The sequence below is a fragment of the Camelus dromedarius genome, chromosome 10 (genome assembly GCF_036321535.1).
Source record: "Camelus dromedarius isolate mCamDro1 chromosome 10, mCamDro1.pat, whole genome shotgun sequence".
Classification (NCBI taxonomy): Eukaryota; Metazoa; Chordata; class Mammalia; order Artiodactyla; family Camelidae; genus Camelus; species Camelus dromedarius.
In genome coordinates, this window is record NC_087445.1 from 74,168,635 (window position 1) to 74,185,850 (window position 17,216).

The 17,216-nt window shown below is 50.9% G+C and overlaps 1 protein-coding gene across 2 annotated transcripts in view; it reads left to right on the forward strand.

The window, feature by feature from the left end:
- AIF1L (allograft inflammatory factor 1 like) overlaps positions 1–17,036 on the forward strand; it is a 22,323-nt gene extending 5,287 nt beyond the window's left edge. For both annotated transcript variants that reach the window (XM_064490619.1, XM_064490620.1), the window contains 4 exons: positions 6,143–6,209; positions 8,743–8,784; positions 11,060–11,222; positions 14,123–17,036. In XM_064490619.1, the coding sequence (XP_064346689.1) occupies positions 6,143–6,209; positions 8,743–8,784; positions 11,060–11,222; positions 14,123–14,210 (360 nt within the window). In that variant the 3' untranslated portion in view covers positions 14,211–17,036. The remainder of the gene's footprint in view (positions 1–6,142; positions 6,210–8,742; positions 8,785–11,059; positions 11,223–14,122) is intronic.
- Positions 17,037–17,216: the final 180 nt, after the last annotated feature.

Below are 17,216 nucleotides of genomic sequence, written 5' to 3' on the forward strand. Positions count from 1 at the left end.
GGCCTGTCACTGCCAGCTCAGCCAGGTGTCCAAGGCCCTTGAGGAGGAGTGACCAGAGGCTCAAGGCTCACCAGGAGGGCTTCGTGGCACAATGAGGGAGAAAGAAAGTTGTGGGTGGGTCTCTTCCCTGCCCTTCCCCTGCTCACAGTTGCCTCTTGGTATAGCTTGAGTCTGTTGGTGTGAGTGATCCAAACATTATGAGAACTGCTAACCCTTAGTAAGTATCCTAGGAGCCAGGCTCTTTCTATGCAGTTAGCTTGTTTATTTATTTATTTATTTTGAGGCCAAAAAATGAGTTTATTTGGGGTTTGTTAGGACTGTAGGCCAGGAGACACAGATCCCAGCTCATTTAATCTTGACGCCAACCCAGTGACAAGGGTCTATCATTATGATTCCATTTTAAAGATGAGGAAACTGAGGGCCAGAGTGGGAAAGCAAGTTGCCCAGGGTCACAGAGCTAGGATTTGAACTCAGCCTCCCTGCCCCATCCTTCTGCCTTGCTTGCCTTACACTTGCCTGGAGGATAGATGGTTTAGTCAAGACCTTGCCCTCTGGGGCCTCAGCTGTTGAACAAAGAGGACAAGCTGGATGCTGTCAGGCATCCCTTCGGGGTTCTGTGCCTGCTGTGGACGTGGGAACAGCTCTGCCACCCCCCTAGGCCTTCCCTGGGGGCACTGGCTTAAAGAGTGACCACCTGGCTCACAGCTTCCTGTTTTTGACCCCAGGCTCCTCCCTGCCTGCGTTTCCTGGTTCTTTGCCAGGGCCTTACCAGGGGCCACCAAGGCCTCTAGACGTTCCTCTCTGCATATCAATAGTCACTGTCAGAGCCCAGGGGCCCCCTGCACCCCTCATATCTGGAGGCCCTGATGGCAGTTTCTGCAGCCAAAAAAAAATGTGTCTTTAGGGGACAGTGGATTGGAGTAGGGGGTGGGGCTAGAGTAAACCACACACCCTGCCCAGGCCCCTAGAGAGCTATAGAGTGGTTCCTTGGCCCCTGGAATAACCTCCTTCTGCAGCTGCCCAGGAGGAAAGGTAACTCCCAGTATTGACTTTCTTTGCCCAGAAACATGTAGCCAGGTGTTGTTTGGGGCAGGGAGGGAGCTGGGATGGTGAAGGGGCGAGGCCTTGCATTATTCAAACTTTGTGATCTTGAGTAAGTTGAGCAACATCTCTGGGCCTCCGTTGTCCCATCTGTCAAATGGGGCCATCCAGAAAGGGAGAAGAGAACTAACCAGCCTAAGCTGGGGGTGGGGTTTCCTTCTTAATCGATTTCATAGTCAATGGTGGTCTCTGGCTGATGAATTGTGAGTAATCTAAGTGGACTGAATGTATATAAATTTCAGACGGTAATAGTAATAAATAGGTAACATTTATTTCACATTTACTAAGTGGCAGGCACTGTGTTAGGCACTTGATGTATATTTACTTACTATAATTCTCAGGACAAGCCTGTGAGGTAAATATTTTTATCCTTCCTACAGATGGGGAAACTGAGGCCCAGACAAATGAAGCAGGTTTCACACTCAAACCTAGGCACCTGGCTCCAGCTTGCCCTCCTTCTGTTTTTTCCTTTCTTTTTCCAAATGTCTGGATTGAGTTCTATCTCCATCTCCTCTGCCTGGGGGCCCATTCAGGGCAGGGGGGTGGGTACTGGAGTCTGGACAGACAAGGCACCTGCACAGTGGGTGGGACTGTGCCCTGAGGCGGGGCAGGGCTACGGGGGGAGGACGCCTGGTAGAAGGAAGCTGTGGGCTATGCGCAGGCAGGAACCAGGAACCCAAAGCTCAGAGGTGGGATGGTTGCTGGCACCACAGCCAGTGGAGCTCCTGTTTCCTGCCACCCGCCTGCCGGCCTCCCCGGGCCCCTGCCAAAGGCATGGTCCACACAGCTGCCCCAAGCCCGGGGTCAGTGAGGGCTGCCGGCCCACGCATGAATGGGTCAGCTGCTTCTCCCACCCCTGGACGCTCTGTGGCTCGAGCATTTGTCATTGTTGGCTCTAAGGAAACATGTGATTTCAGTCTCTGAGTCCTCCCCAGTCTGTCACACACAGATGCATGCTTTTGCAACGCTGCCTGGCCATTTCAGGAGTGAGAGTGGAGAAAGTCATTCTGGGCTGAGTGGCCGTCTTCTCCGTTCATTCAATAATGTTTTTTGAGCACCTACTATGTGCTGGGCACGGCTGGCTGCTAGGCATCCATGGGGCAGAGGCAGTAAACACATCCTCCTAGAGCCTGTAACCGAGGCCCTGCCTCCTCCCAGCATCCTTCCAGCACCTGCTTCATTGGGTCACTTCTGTTCCTCAGCTCTGTGCGGGGAGGGAACCCAGGCAGCCTCTGCTGGGGAGCTTCATCCCAGCTCAGCCACTTGCTAGCCGGGCTGCCTTGATGGGCTAGTTGTTCATCCTTTCTGAGTCTCAATTCATTGACCCCTCCTGCAAATATTATTGAGCATCTATCCTGTGGCACCTTGTCGGGGGAGACAGATAATGGGCAACACCCTTCAAAAGCAATTACATTGTGTTAGAGAGGTGACTCATCCCATGGAATAAAAGGTGTTTTCTTAAGGTGGACTGGAAGCGGAGGTGGGGACTCTGGTGGGCAGAGTGGATGAGGTTGGCCTCATTGAGAAGGTGACAGTTGAGTAAAGACTTGAAGGAGGTGACATGCAGACCTGCGCACTCCAGGTAAGGGACACAGCTAGAGCACGGGTCCCAAGGTGGGAGCGCACCAGGCATGGGGCAGGCAGAGAAGGGAGGCTAGGCTGGCTGAGGCATCCACTCCAGTGGTGGGGGGTGGGGAGCGCGGGACACAAATGACATGGCATGTTAGGTGGTGATAAAGGCTAAGGCTTCATCAGTGAAAAGACGATAATCCTGGATGCCCTGGGGCTGCTATGGCTGCTGAACACCTGGCCCAGGGTGAGGTCCAGGGGTGGATGTGGTTATTCAGTGGTTCAGGCTGAGCTCTTGTCCTTCCTCTCAGCCTCACCTGGTTGTTCTGCATTTGCCCGTGTGTGATTTGCCCCTGAGACCAAGGACCTTGTCCTACCCCTCGAACCCAGTCTGCCTAGATCCCTGGAGGTGTTTGTTCTGTATTACTCACAGGCTCCTGGATGGTGCAGGAGGCCATGGTAATGAGGCCCCGAGTGAGGCTGTGGCCGGGCCAGCTGGACCCCGTGGGCCCTGGGGTTGCCCTCCGCTCACCTGGCTGCTAGAGGCATGAGCCCTGGAGTCTGATAGACGCAGGTTCCAAACCCACCCTGAGCTTCCGCATCTCCTGGGGACCTTAGACGTGTTAGTAACGTCTCTGGTCCTCCTGTTCTCACCTGTAAAGTCAGTTAACAGTGGCTGTGAGGATTGAATGGGATAGCATAGTGCCGACCAAAAAGCAAGGGGGCAATCAGAGCCCCCCTGACCCAGCCAGGGGAACCACGTTCGCGGCGGGGGCAGGTGGGTTCCTCCTACTCTGCCAAAGGGTGCTGAGTGAGCATGGAGGAACTTGAACCCAGGAAGGGATCAGATTCTGTCTCACAGTCAACCCTATCCATTGTTTAGTGAGTGCGGACGTTTGAACCTGGTACTAACTGCCCACAGCGGGTTGTCTCCACTGAGAGGTAGGTCCCTGAGGAGGTGGGTACCCTTGAGATCCAAGCCCAGAGTGCTTTAGCATCATTTAGATTCCTGTCATTCTCCCATTCTATATTCTCCTTATAGTGACTGGCTGGAGAGGTAGTGAGTCCCCTGTCCTAGGAGGTGTGTAAGTACAGACTAGGTCATTTAATTGGGACATGACAGCAGGAATTTAGACAGGTTGAGTGATTGACCTAGGTAACTTTTTTTTTTCATTAAAAAGATCATGTATTGAACTTCAAGTACATATTTATGTGAAATGTTCCAAAACTTGGAATTAGAAAAAAATTTAACCCCTCAAAGTTAATGTATAAGTTGTCTTTTTACAATAGTAGTTGGCATAGTTGTAATAGGCAAAACATCCATGGTAGAAACCTCAAGTTCAGCATCATGATTACCTCTGGGAAGGGAAAGAAACTGGATTGGGGAGGGGCAGATAGGGCCTTCAAACTGTGTTTTAGTTAGACCTAGGTAACATTTAACATCATTTAAAACACAGGCTTCCTGTAATTTTAGGATCTTGTCTTACTCACCTTGATGTTAACCTTCTCCCCTTCCCTGCTTTTTTAAATTAAAGTATAATTGATTTACAATGTTGAGTTAGTTTCTGGTGTGTAGCAAGTGATTCGGTGATACATATATATTCTTCTTATTCTTTTTCATCATAGATCATTGCAGGATATTGTATACAGTTCTCTATGCTCTGCAGTAGGACTTTGTTGCTTATCTATTTTATGTATTGTAGTTTGTATCTGTAAATCCCAAACTCCTAATTTATCCCTCCCCTCCTTTCCCCTTTGGGAACCATAAGTTTGTTTTCTCTATGAGTCTTTCTGGTTTGTATATAAGTTCATTTGTGCCATTTTTTAAGATTCCACATATTAATGATACCGTATGATATTTGTCTTTCTCTGTCTGACTTCCTTCACTTGGAATGATCATCTCTAGGTCCACGCATGTTGCCGCAAATGGCATTATTTTGTTCTTTTTTTTTGATGGCTGAGTGGTATTCCATTGTATACCTAAACCACATCTTTATCCAGTCATCTAGCAATGGACATTTAGGTTGCTTCCATGTCTTGGCTATTGTAAATAGTGCTGCCATGCACATTGGGTGCATGTATCTTTTCAAGTTAGAGTTTTCTCTGGATATATGCTCAGGAGTGAGATTGCTGGATCATATGGTAACTCTATTGTTAGCTTTTTAAGGCATCTCCATACTGTTTTCCATTATGGCTGCACCAAGTACCTTCCCACCAACAGTGTAGGAGGGTTCCCCTTCCTCCACACCCTCTCTTCACCTGCTCCCTTGATGCCTAGAACAGAGCAGTGTGCGCTGTGGTCCCTGAAAAACTATTGAATGAATGAAGGACTGGAGGAGCAATGGCCACATCCAGTTGGCTCAATGAGGAAAGCAAGGTCCAGAGAAGAGAAAGGATTTGCGGACTCCCGTGCTAGGATGGGAACACACCCTCTGCTTCCTCATCTGCTTGAGGTTCTAGGGCCGCTTGAGGATTAGCAACAAGGCAAGTAAAATTTCCGCCACTGCACCCAGCCTAGTGGATGCTTACTAACTGTTGGCTTTTTGTTTTAAAGCCAGATGAATGCCTGCTATCTGCGCATCTTTAAGTGTCAAGGTTAAAGATGCAGGCTCTAAATCAGACAGAGCTGAGTGAAGTTCTGTCTCTGGGAGCTTCAGTTTCCTCATCTGCAAAATGAGACTAATAATAGTAGCTACCTCTTGGGTCCCCTGGGAGATCTGGAGAGACCATGGGGGTAAGTGCTTCATTCTGGAGCCTGTCGTTAGTCCCACCCCGATCACCACCCCTCCCCAGCCCATCTGGTTCTGAAAGGACTCATCTGAGTCTCTGCAAGCATCTGAGGGGGCAGGTGCATCCTATTTTACAGGTGAGGACACAGGTAAGAGGGTAAGTGACCTCTTAAGATATGTGTAGTTATTTTCTGGCTAGAGAGACAAACGATAGGACAGCTGCTGTTTACTAAGCTGTCAAGATTCATTTATACATGCTCCTGGGATTCTCATACAAACTCCAGAAGAGGCTGTGATCAGCATACGCATTTGGCAGGCAAAGCTATAGCGATTTAAAGAGGAATCAATTCGCTCAGGGTTACATACGTAAGAACTTAACGCTGGAACCAAGCGGCTTGTCTTTGGGGCTCATGGCTTCATGGATCCTGGAATGGGGGTGCCCTGTGGGGAAGCCCAGGTCCCTGCGCCTATAATTCAGAGGCTGACTAAAGGTGTTCAGTTTGCTAGAGCAGATACTCCGGGCCCCACCCCGAGCTGCTGGGCATGTTTCCTACCCCCAGGGTGGACTCTGCAGGTCTGCCTCTGAGGGTTGACAGAAGGCCAAGGACAAACACGGAAGCCTCCTGCTCTGCCTGGCCAGGCCCGGCCACCTGGCAGGAGAGGAGGCACCGGGCAGGGGGCCTGTGTGTTGGTGAGCTCTGCCGACTGCCCCCTTGCTCAGCGCTGCCCTCTCCCCTCTGTAGGAGTTTCTCTGTGACCAGAAGTATAGTGATGAAGAGGACCTGCCAGAAAAGCTTGCAGCCTTCAAAGGTGAGCTGGGGCGGGCTGCCCACCCTCCCAGGAGAGCTGGGCGGGCCTCTCTGCCCTCACACACAGGGTTCCTCACCCAACAGGGCCAGGCTGCACCCTGTGTCATCCAGAACGCCCCTCTTCCCAGGGGGCTGCGAGATGGGGTGCCCAGTGTGGGGCACGGGCCCCTCACCCCTAGCCTGCAGGCCCCGGCCTGCCCCTGCCCCTCTCTCCCCTCCGGCTGCCCAGCAGGGCTCAGGTTGGCTCCTGTCCGCCACTGCCCAGGCCCTGCTCGCTCCCGGGGCCCCAGCACACAATCGGCTCTTTGTAGCAGCCCTTGCCTCGCCCCCTCCGCGGTGGAGCGTCTCGGGAGCCCCTGCGGAGAATGGACGTTTGTGTCGCCACAGTGGAGCAGAGTTTCTGCCCATTGAATCCCAGCAGCATGGGATGAAAAGAAAACAGGGCCCAGGAGCCCCTGCGGAGAGGGGGCGGCATAAAGGTCCCTCTGTTCCGGGCTCTGGCACTTGGGTCTCAGCCAGTGGCTCAAAAGGAGAGGAGCCGCGCACAGAAGGAGCGGAACAGACCTACCTTTCCTGCCCAAGAGATGCACCCGGGATGCGGGAGCCCTGGGCGCGCTGGGGGACCACTCGAACATCCTCCAGGCTGCATCCCCCCTAGACTCTTGGCAATGTGGGCATCGTCCCTGCTCCAGGGCAAAGAACCTGCCAAGTGCTCCCTGGACCACTTACAGCTTAGCTGTCTTTAGGCAGGACATCAATGGCTCAGCAACTGTTGAGCGCTGACCTTGTGGTTAGCATTGCTATCTCCCTGCATCCTCCCAATCCAGCCGGGAGGGAAATGGTGTGAGCTTTAATTTACAAGCGAAGAAACTCAGGCTCAGAGAGGTGGGGTCATTTGACTGGGATCACACAGCTCACCTATAGCAGAGCTGGAGCTTGAGCTCATATTAGTCTCACTCCAAGGCCCCTGCTCTTAACCATTACACAGTGGTGTCTTATATATTAAAAAGGGAGGAAAGAGGGAGCAAAGGAAGGAAGGAAGGAAAGAAAGAACAAATGAACGAACTAGAATAAAGACACCCCCAACCCTTGCCTGTCCATCTGCACCTCCCCTCCCTGTTCAGAGGAGGAGTGGTCAGTCCATTCCTTTCCCTCTGAATCCCAATAGGGTCACCCTTCAGAGGTGGCTCTGAAAGGAGGAACAGAGGTCCCAGGGGTCTAAGTTCTGGTCTCCTGGGATGTAGGATTGGGTCCATCCTGGGACCACAGGAAGTTACCTTGGAAGCAAAGGGACTGTAGAAGTTTCAGATCGTTCACTCATTTGCTCTCCAAATGAGCCTTACTAGGCACCAGGCCATGAATGGGCCTGGGGACACAGCAGAGAACGCATAGGACAGCCCCTGCCCAGAGCAGCCTGTGTCCTAGTTGGGGAGGGGTGGTGAAGATTGAGCAAGGAAGTAGAAAGCCTGTCAGATGGTAGTAGGGGCTTTGTGGGGTGATGGTGTCCAGTTAGAAAGGCTGGGGGGGTGGGTGCCTGAAGGCATGAGAAAGGGCCCTGAGAATGCCTAGGGGGAACATTCCAGGTGGAGAGGTGGCAAGCCTGGAGCAGGAGTGGGAGCAGGTCGGGGGCGGGCCAGGAGCAGCAAGACCTGGGGAGTGGAGCCGGGGGGATGGTGGGCCAGGCAGCCTGAGAGGCTGGAGGGCAGATGCTCGTGAAGGTCACAGGAGCCTCGAGGGTCACTGGGAGTACCTTGGCTTTCTCATGCTGGCTGCTTGGTACAGAAAAGACCCAGAGGGTCCTGCTCTCCAGTGGCAGGGGTGACCTGCCCAAGGCCACCTGACATTTGTACACATTGCCTTGTCAGGAGATACAAGCTCATTGCTCTGCAGTATTTCCCTCACTGTTGGAGGTTCCCTGGACCCCTAGATCAGGGAGGTTTAACTCAAAGTCTTTAGGTGAGGTTTGTGGGGAGGGTCTGTGTACCCATGGGTGCTGTGTGTTCCACTTTGTGACCAAGGGCAGGTCATTTCTCCTGAAAGATCATTGGATTCTCAGTGGTACCCATGACCCCCCTGAAGGTTCAGAACTATAGGGACTTCTTAAGTTGGGGGTCCGCACACCTGGTTCTCCATCAGAATCACCTGGGACACTGAAAACAGACCAGTTCCTGCCCACAACCCGCTCTTCCCAAGCCCTGCAGACTTGTGTCTCTAAAGCTGGGAATCTATTCTAGCCACTTAGCAGTTGTTCAGATGCAGCCAGTCCCCACTGGCAGGGACCTGGGAGGAAGCAGCTGCCCTCCTGGGCAGAGGATCAGAGCGGCCCCCTGGGCACCTTTCTCCACGACGCCTGTGGCAAAGGGTGCAGTCTGGGCGAGCCCTTTCTCCAGAGACAACAGCTGAAATGACATGGCTCCCGTCAAGGCCCCCACGTGGGATAAGGAGGACCAGTTGCCTTCAAGGGAATCACTGGGACCCTACAGGAGGTGACCCTGCTTCCAAGCTAATGCCAGTTTCTGCTCTGTGATTTCCAGAGAAGTACATGGAGTTTGACCTGAACAATGAGGGAGAGATTGGTAAGTGAGGCCTTGAGTGTGCTGTGGGGTGTGGGGATGGAGGGAGGAGGGGAGGGTCCAGAGAGCTCCACTGACCCACCTGCATGAGTGAGGGGCATGGGGTGCTCTCATGAGTGGACAGGCACCCACTGAAGCTTCCCCAGTGGACTAGGCCAGGTAAGCTGGCCTTGAGCCTATCTGCCGCCCACGCTGGGTCCAGTGCCCTCAACTCTGCTCCCTACTGCTTCCCTCCCCACCCACCTCCCTACCTGTGCCTCAGCCTCCCATTCCAGGTGCTTTGCAGACTCAGGATGGAGGGGCCGCCCCTGCCTAGGGCTGGAGATGCTCAGGGAGCTTGCATTTCCTTTGTCCCCAAACCTGTCCTTCCATTTGTACGTTGTCCTGTAGTTGACAAGGGGCTTTCATAGACATTGGTTCCAACAGACCTTTCTTGTGTCCTGCCATCCAGGAGCTGGGGGTGACAAATGCCTGTTCCGTGGCACTTATGTTCAGGACCATACCTTGACCTTCACTTGTAATTCTATGACATGGTCAAGGCTGCCTTAGTTGTTCCCATTGTACAGATGAGGAAACTGAGGCTCAGAAAGGTGGAACGACTTGCTTGGGGCATGCTTGGGGCATATGGTCATGAAGTGGCCGCCAGGGCCCAGATCCCCGCCTGTGGTTTCCAGGTGGGTTCTCCCTCTGCATTTCTCTGCCTCCTCTGTCTCCTCTCGTTTTCCTCCCGTTTGAATATTTTTAGCCTTTTAAAATTTTTTATCCCTTTATTATTTATTTATTTATTTAATTTAGGGTTATCAAATTAATACATTGTTATCATAAAAAGTTTTGGAAAACCTAGCAAAGCACAAAGACAAAAATATTTCATCACAATCCCACCTCCCAGAATTGACTGTGATCAATATTCCGGTTTATACTTTTCCACTCTTTGTTCTAATCACAAACTGTTTTATACCATTTGGGAACCTCCCTTTTTAAAAAATACAATGCTTTGTTAGTATTTTGAGATATTACTAACTTTTTTGGAAATATAATTAATGGCTGCATAATATTCCATTGTGGGGACAGACTATAATTTATTCAGCCAATGCCTTAGTATCTCCCATTTAAATGATGTCCAGTTTAACTATTATTGACAATCCCATGAAAAATGTTCTTGTGCATGAATCTTTGTCCATGTTGCTGATTATTTCTTTTGAGTTAATCTCAGGAAGTAGACATTCTGGGTCAAGGGCTTTTGAAGCATCTTGCCAAATTGCCTTCCAGAAAGGTCTTGCCAGTTTCGAGTCTGGCCAGCAGCGTGTGGGAGACCTTTCGCTTCTTCCTGTAGCGCACTGCCCGGCTTTCTTTGAAATGCCCTGGACATCCTGGCACCTAGGGGTCTGGCAACAGTCCTGCCCGCCCTGCCTCTCGGGTGAGCTGGCTCACCACTCCTCCGGCCCTAAAACTGGCCCCTGCCCCACCCTCACCCCAACTCCCACCACCCTTCGCTGACACATTGTTCATGGAACAATACAAAGGAAATTGTCTCAGATCTTGGGAGCTGGGAGGTCAGAGGCAGCAGCTTCTTGGGGGGTGTAGTGACTTCGGTGCCTCCCTTGTTTTTCTTGAATTTTGTTCTTTTGTTGGCTTTCCTGGATATTCTTGGCACCCTCTCTCTTCCAGTGAGGTGGAGCCCAGGACTGTAGGGTGGGAGTGGCAGGTGGGAGTGGCAGGTGGGGGGAAGCTGCTACCCAGAGCCCTGGAGTGTGACTTCTGCCTGGGTCAGTCTGACTTCCTGACCCTACCTCACTGTGGCTTCTGGGGTGGCTGGAGCACCAGGCTCACGGCTCGCCCGAACCTCAGGCGGCAGCAGAGAGAACAACAGAATGAAGAAGAAAGGCTACATTGGCACCTGCTGTGTGCCAGGTGCTTTTGGAGCATCCTCACTCCAAATGATCTTATCAACCACTGGTGGGAGTAGGGGTTCCGAGGGGTTAAGTAATTTGCCCGAGGCCCCACAGCCAAGAGTAGCAGAGCTGGATTCCAGCCCAAGTCTGTCTGACTTTAGAAGCCCATGTCCCTAACCACTAGTCCATACTGCCTCAGAAGAGAGCAGGGAGTGTGAGATGGGTTCATTCTCCCTGGAGAAGAAAGGCCATTGACTGCAGTCTCCAGGGAGGTGCTGTCCTGCCTGGCTTCTTCTGGGCATAGGATACCAAAGGGAAGTTGGCCAGCTTCCCTACTCGACCCAGCATCCTGTCTCCACTTAACAGATCTGCTTTTCCTCTGGCAGACCTGATGTCTTTAAAGAGGATGATGGAGAAGCTTGGGGTCCCCAAGACCCACCTGGAGATGAAGAAGATGATCTCAGAGGTGACAGGTGGGGTCAGCGACACCATTTCCTACCGAGACTTTGTGAACATGATGCTGGGGAAACGGTCGGCGGTCCTCAAGCTGTGAGTACCTCCTGCCTCTCCTGGGGCCTCTGGAGGCAAAGTCATGGTGTGTGGAGAAGCCCCTGGCTCAGGCACCCCAGCCAGGAGGTAACTCACTATGTGACCTACTGGGCAAGGCTCTTAATTTCACTGGACCTGATTTTCTTATCTGTCAAATGATCACGTTAATACGTATCTCTCAGGAAAAATTAACCTGTAGCAGAACCTCTGGTGGAATCAGTGCTTGGTAAGTGGCAACGGTGATGGTGATGATGACGATAATATATGCACTGTTGAAACTTTCCAAGCCTCAGTTCCCTCATTTGTAAAGAGACTCTGCTACCTCACAGGGTTGTTGTGAGCATAAGATAGAGTCAAAAACTGGTTCTAAAGGGAGGTGGCATTCAAATCTTGATGCTATTTCTTGCTACCAAAACGACCTTGGGCAAATTACTTTAGGCCCCTGAGTTTCAGTTCCTTTATCCTAAGACAGAGAAGATCATATGTATCTTGCGTGGAGTGATGTCCTGCAGGTTAATGATATAACACAGATGGAGTCTAACCCAGCACCTGACTGATCGGCAGACACCTAGTGTAGTGGCCAAAATCACACTGTGTGGATACTTTCCCATTGGCGAGCAGCAGAGATATTCCTTGGAGAGTCTCATAGTATTTTTCCAAGCTGTAGAGGACACTCACTGGCTTTTATGAAATAAGATTAACTTTTTTAAAAAATTGAAGTATAGTTGATTTACAATATTGTGTTAGTTTCAGGTGTACAGCAAAGTGATTCAGTTATACTATATGCTTCTCTAAATATATCTTTTTCAGGTTCTTTTCCATTATAGGTTATTATAAGATATTGAATATAGTTCCCTGTGCTATACACAGTAACTCTTTCTTGCTTACCTATTTTATATATAGTGGTGTGTATCTATAAGATTCACTTCTTCTAAGGTACAAATGTAAAATATACCTGTCTCATTTTACAAAGGGGAAGTTGGGTGATCTGCGTATGAGCACACAGTTCGGGCTGGTCAGAGCTTTTAGTTTGGGGTGGGATGAGGCAGGAGGTGTGGTGGCAAAACCATGCAGGTCAGATTATGCTGCACCTGAGAGACAGGTGGTAGCAATAAGAGTGATCATGCTATTAAAATGACACCTAAGATTTAATGGACGTTTACTATGTATCAGACACTAGTCTGCATGTTGACTCCTTCGCTTTATCATTCATTAATTCAGCAAAGATTTATTGAGCACCATTAGGTGTCAGGAATTACTCTGGGTGCTGAGGACACATGAATTACTTGCCTCACAAAGCTTACATTCTAATGGCAGGAGACAGACCAAAACAAAACAAAATAAAAAGACAAGATGCCAGATTGCAATAGTGCAGTACAAAGGAAAATAAAGTGGACAAGAGGAATAGAGATGAATGGGATAGTGGGCAGAGAGGATCTCATTGAGAAGGCAATGTTTGACCAGAACCCTGAGTGAGGGAGATGTGAAGAGATGTGAAGAGATGTGAAGATCTGGGGAAAAGCACTCTGGGCAGAGGAAGTGGCAAGTGCAAAGGCCCTGTGGCAGAACCATGGTTTTATGCTCAAGGAATAGCAGAGGCCAGGTTGCCTGGAGTGCAGTGAGTGAAGGATGAGTCTGCAGAGATGGGCAAGGGCCAGGTGATGTGGGGCCTTGCAGTCCACGGTTGATTTCACATTTTGTATATATACGTTTTTATCGAAGTATAGTCAGTTTACAGTATTGTGTCAATTTCTGGTGTACAGATTTCACATTTTGTGCTAATGTGGAGGGATGCCATTGGAGTTACTCTAAGCAGGGAGTTGACTTTTAAAAGGCCCCCTTGACTGTGGTATGGGCAAGAGTGGCAGCGGGCAGGCCAGTAGGAGGCTCGTGCACTTGTGCAAGTAAGAAATGAGGCACTCAGCCTGGAGAGGGTGTAGTGCAGGTGGGCAGGAGGTATTGAAATTGGGAGTGATTTTGGAGGTAGAGTTGGAAGGAATCCTTAAATGCTCAGATGAGAGGTGTAAAGGAAAACAGGGAGTCTGGGATCTGAGTTAACTGAGTGATGGTGCTGTTTGCTTTGAGAGAAGAGCAGACGGGGCAGGGAGGGATTGAGAGCTGTTTTTGATGTGCTGAACTGGAAGTGCCCTTAGACATCCAAGGGGAGAGAGGTCGAGAAGGGAGCTGGCTGTGGAAATCTGGAGTGCAGAGGTGAGCCGTTTGTGGACTGTCACACTCTGGATGGAATTTAAAGCCAGCAGACTAGAAGAGCGCATCCAGGGAGTAAGTCAGATGGAGTAGGGCACTGTCACTTGGAACAGCTCCAGGACAGAAGCACTTTTGGCATCCTCACTCTCAGTTGGAAACATTGAGCATCAGTGCATCAGTGGGATGAGTGTCTTGCTTGAGTCACCATCTGGGAAGGAGTAGGGCTGTGATTCAAATCTGGGCAGTTTCCCTCCAGAGTCTACACTTTGAACCCCTATTCTCTGCTCCCCAGCCTTTATCCTTGGAGCAGTGGGAGGTTTTTGAAGACACGAAGGGGTTTTGAGCAGAGCCATGGCCTAGCCTAGCTCTGCCTCCTCCAGGCAGCATGGTTAGAGGAGAATGCATGGCCAGAAGTCACAGGTCTCATCCTGCTTCGGGCTGCCTGTGTGGCTCTGAGGAGTCACATTGCCCCTCTGCACCTCAGTTTTCTCCTCTGTAAAATGGGACTAGCAGCCCCTTTCACATAGCTGCTGCCACTGGCTTCTGGGAAGATCCCGCTGGAGAGTGGATGCAAGGACATTCTGTTGAGGACCTTGCAGATGTGAGGGCTGGGATGGTCTTTCCCCGGATGAGGGAAGAAGTCTTAATCCTGTGTTTTTTCTTTTTTTTTTTTTCCTCCATCTCCAAACCAGAGTCATGATGTTTGAAGGAAAAGCCAACGAGAGCAGCCCCAAGCCAGTTGGCCCCCCTCCAGAGAGAGACATTGCCAGCCTGCCCTGAGGACCCCAGCCTGGACCTGACCCACTCTCCCCACTCCTCTTCCTCCCTCCTGGTCTCACTGCCCTTCTTGACTTGTTGTGATGTGTCTTGTTTGTTTTGTTTGGTCGTTGTGTGTCTGTTTGTTTTTTCATCAGCAGAATCAGTGATCTCTTTGTGAAGCACAAATTATCTGCCTTAAAGGGGCTTTGGGTGGGGGAATCCTGAGCCTTGGATCACGCCTCCCTCTTTTCTTCCCTCCCCGTCCTCTCCTTGTGCGGAAGGGCTGACGTTAAACCAAAAACCAGAGGGGGCAGGGCCAGAACAGAGAGACTGAAGGCTGTGATTCCCACACTTGAAGCTGGCACTGTCTGTCCTTCTAGGAGGTCTCTGAGCTAAGTCCCAGAACCCTGGCCTGGCCCTGGTGAGGACCTCAGCCCACTTTAAGAAGCCTCTGGAGTCAAGATAAGGCTGCAGGACCTCATTAGGGTTTCCCTGGACAGCTCGGTGGTTCCAGGTCTCAGGTGGACCATGATGTGGCCACATGGTACCCCTCCTCCCCAGCTGGTCCCCCCTCGATCCATGCTGCCTCTCATCCTCAGTAAGGTTACAGAAGGAGAGGGGCTTGGCAATTTGAGCCCTGCAAGGAGGTTCCAGGAGGAATCCTCTAGCCTTTCCCCCTGGCCACACTTTTACAGGCAGCTCAGAGGGAAGGTGCAGCCCCCCTGACTCTTGCTGGGGCAGCAATGGGCTTCAGAGGTAGAGGGGATCCAGAGGCCTTTGGCAGGGATTCAGCTCAGTCTAGTCCCATCTTTTAGGGAGGATGTTGAGGGCAACAGGGTAGGAGAATGAGGGCTTAAAGGCTCATGGCAAAGAGGCAGCACCGCTCTTAAGCCAGGAGCTGAGGAACGGGTTCTCTTTCTGATCCCAACATGCTTGAAACCAGACTGTGCTTCCCCATCTGCCTTCACACCTTACTGACGCCATTCGTTCATTCACCCTTCATTCATTCACTCAGTCATTCAACAGATATTTATTGACAACCTGTTACAAGCTTTAAGTCCCCCCACTTTGTCCCGGCATGCGCCGTGTCCGCTGTCTATTTCATCACTCTGTTTCCAAATCACCCAAAACCTTGAGCTTGGGGATTGGATTAGGGTCACCTGTGTTCTTTATTATGGACTAGGGTTTCCTAGCCCTGATCCACCCTGTAAGTTAGCTGGGCCAGGCCTTTCAGTTCACAGGTGAGAAAACCCTGGTGGCCCACAGGGATTAAGTGCCTTGCCCAAAGTCATGGGTTAATCTGGAGATGGAAGATCTGGATTGGAGCCCTGGTGTTCAGATGCCCTGCCCACGCCTCACCTCTGCTCTGGGCTGCCTCTGTCAGTGATGAAAACATGGGAAGGGGCAGGGAAGGGCAATCTCCTGAGTCAACCCTTGGGGAAGGCCCTGGGCCAGGACTCACCCTTCTCAGTGCCTCCAGGCAGCATCAGGGCTTGGGTAAGGGCCAGGCCTGCTTCTGCAGTTTTGCCTTTCCCAGAGCTTCCTGCCCAAGACACTTCCCAGAACTCAAGCAGGAAGGTTATCACACTGGCCCCATCTTGGCTGTGCAGGGACCCCAGCCTTGACCCCATCTGTATTCTGCACTTAGATGCACTCATCCATTGAACATATTTCTTAAGCACCTGTTATGGGCCAAGAGCTAAGAACCCAGTAGTAAAATGGACAGACTCATGGAATTTAGAGATTAGTGGGAAAGTCAGACCCCAGCGACGACCAGTGAGATGTTAGGAAAGAGGAGGATATGGAGGTGACTCTATTGCAATCCTGGGGAGCTAACTGGGCACAAGACCGGGCAAAAGTCTTGGAGAAGCCTTTGCAGAGCCTTAAGGAGAAGTCTGGGAGCTACTGGGAAGTTGGAGCCAGGGTGAGCTCCCTGAGGCTCCTTTGACCCATAATCACGAGCCCAAGGAACTGGAGGGAGTGGAGCAGATAGGGGATGGGGAAATGGCCAGGTTGGGTTAATCCACTGGTCTTAACCAGTTCAGGAACAAGATTATTTGGCTGTGGCTGGCTGGTCTTCAGCCTAAGGAGCTGCTTCCAATGCACAAGCCTAGTTGAAGTTTAAACTCCAGCAAAACATTCCTCCCTGTAAATGTAAAACTTCACCCCTACTCCCTCCCCTGCCTTTTTCCCCCATTGAGATCCTTAGATGAGCAACCATCCTGTTTCCACCCCTTCCCATTGCCTCTCCTCTCTGGGACAGGAGCCCTTTGAGCAAGGTAACACCTTTCTTGACTTCCAGCATAGCCAGTGTATCTGCACCTCACTCAGACAGGAGGGCAGGACCAACTAGGCTTATTTCAGTGGGTTTCACAGTTTACAAGGCTGCAGGAAGCCTCCTTAAGGGAGGAGAGCAAGTGGGTGTGTCCCCAGCTTCTAGAAAGGGCAGGAAGGAGTTCTCATTGGATGGGTAGTGTTCTAGGAAACCCCGCCAGTTCCTTCACCATTTCTTGGAATTCAGCTTCTGGAGGGAGAGGGTCTCAAGAGTGGTCCCTGGGAAGGGGGATCTGTATGTATTTCAAGTTGTGGCTGTTAGCTCTAGGACTCTCACTTCTCTGGCTAAGGGCTCAGCTGCTTAGAATTTCAGCTGTCTTCTTTCTGAAAGACCAAATCTAACTAATGTAACCAGCGACTTGGGGACTGCCAAGTATGGCTTTGTCCCTGCCATTTAAAAGGAAGGAGTGTGTCAGGCAAGTTCAGTGGATGCAGTATGTGAGTGTGTGCGTGTGCATGTGTGTGGTGCCGGACATCTCTCTACAGACTGGAAATAAAACAAACTTATCAACATCTTGACTAGTGTATTTGGGGGATGCTACCGGGGCTCTGCAAATTCAGAAGAGCTGGCTGATAAATGACAGACTGAATGAATGAGTCCTGTGTGCCAGGCTCTGTTAAATGCCAAACTTCCTTTACTCTTCACAGTGGCCCCACGAATAAGGTTCTATTATGTCATCTTTGTTTGATAAA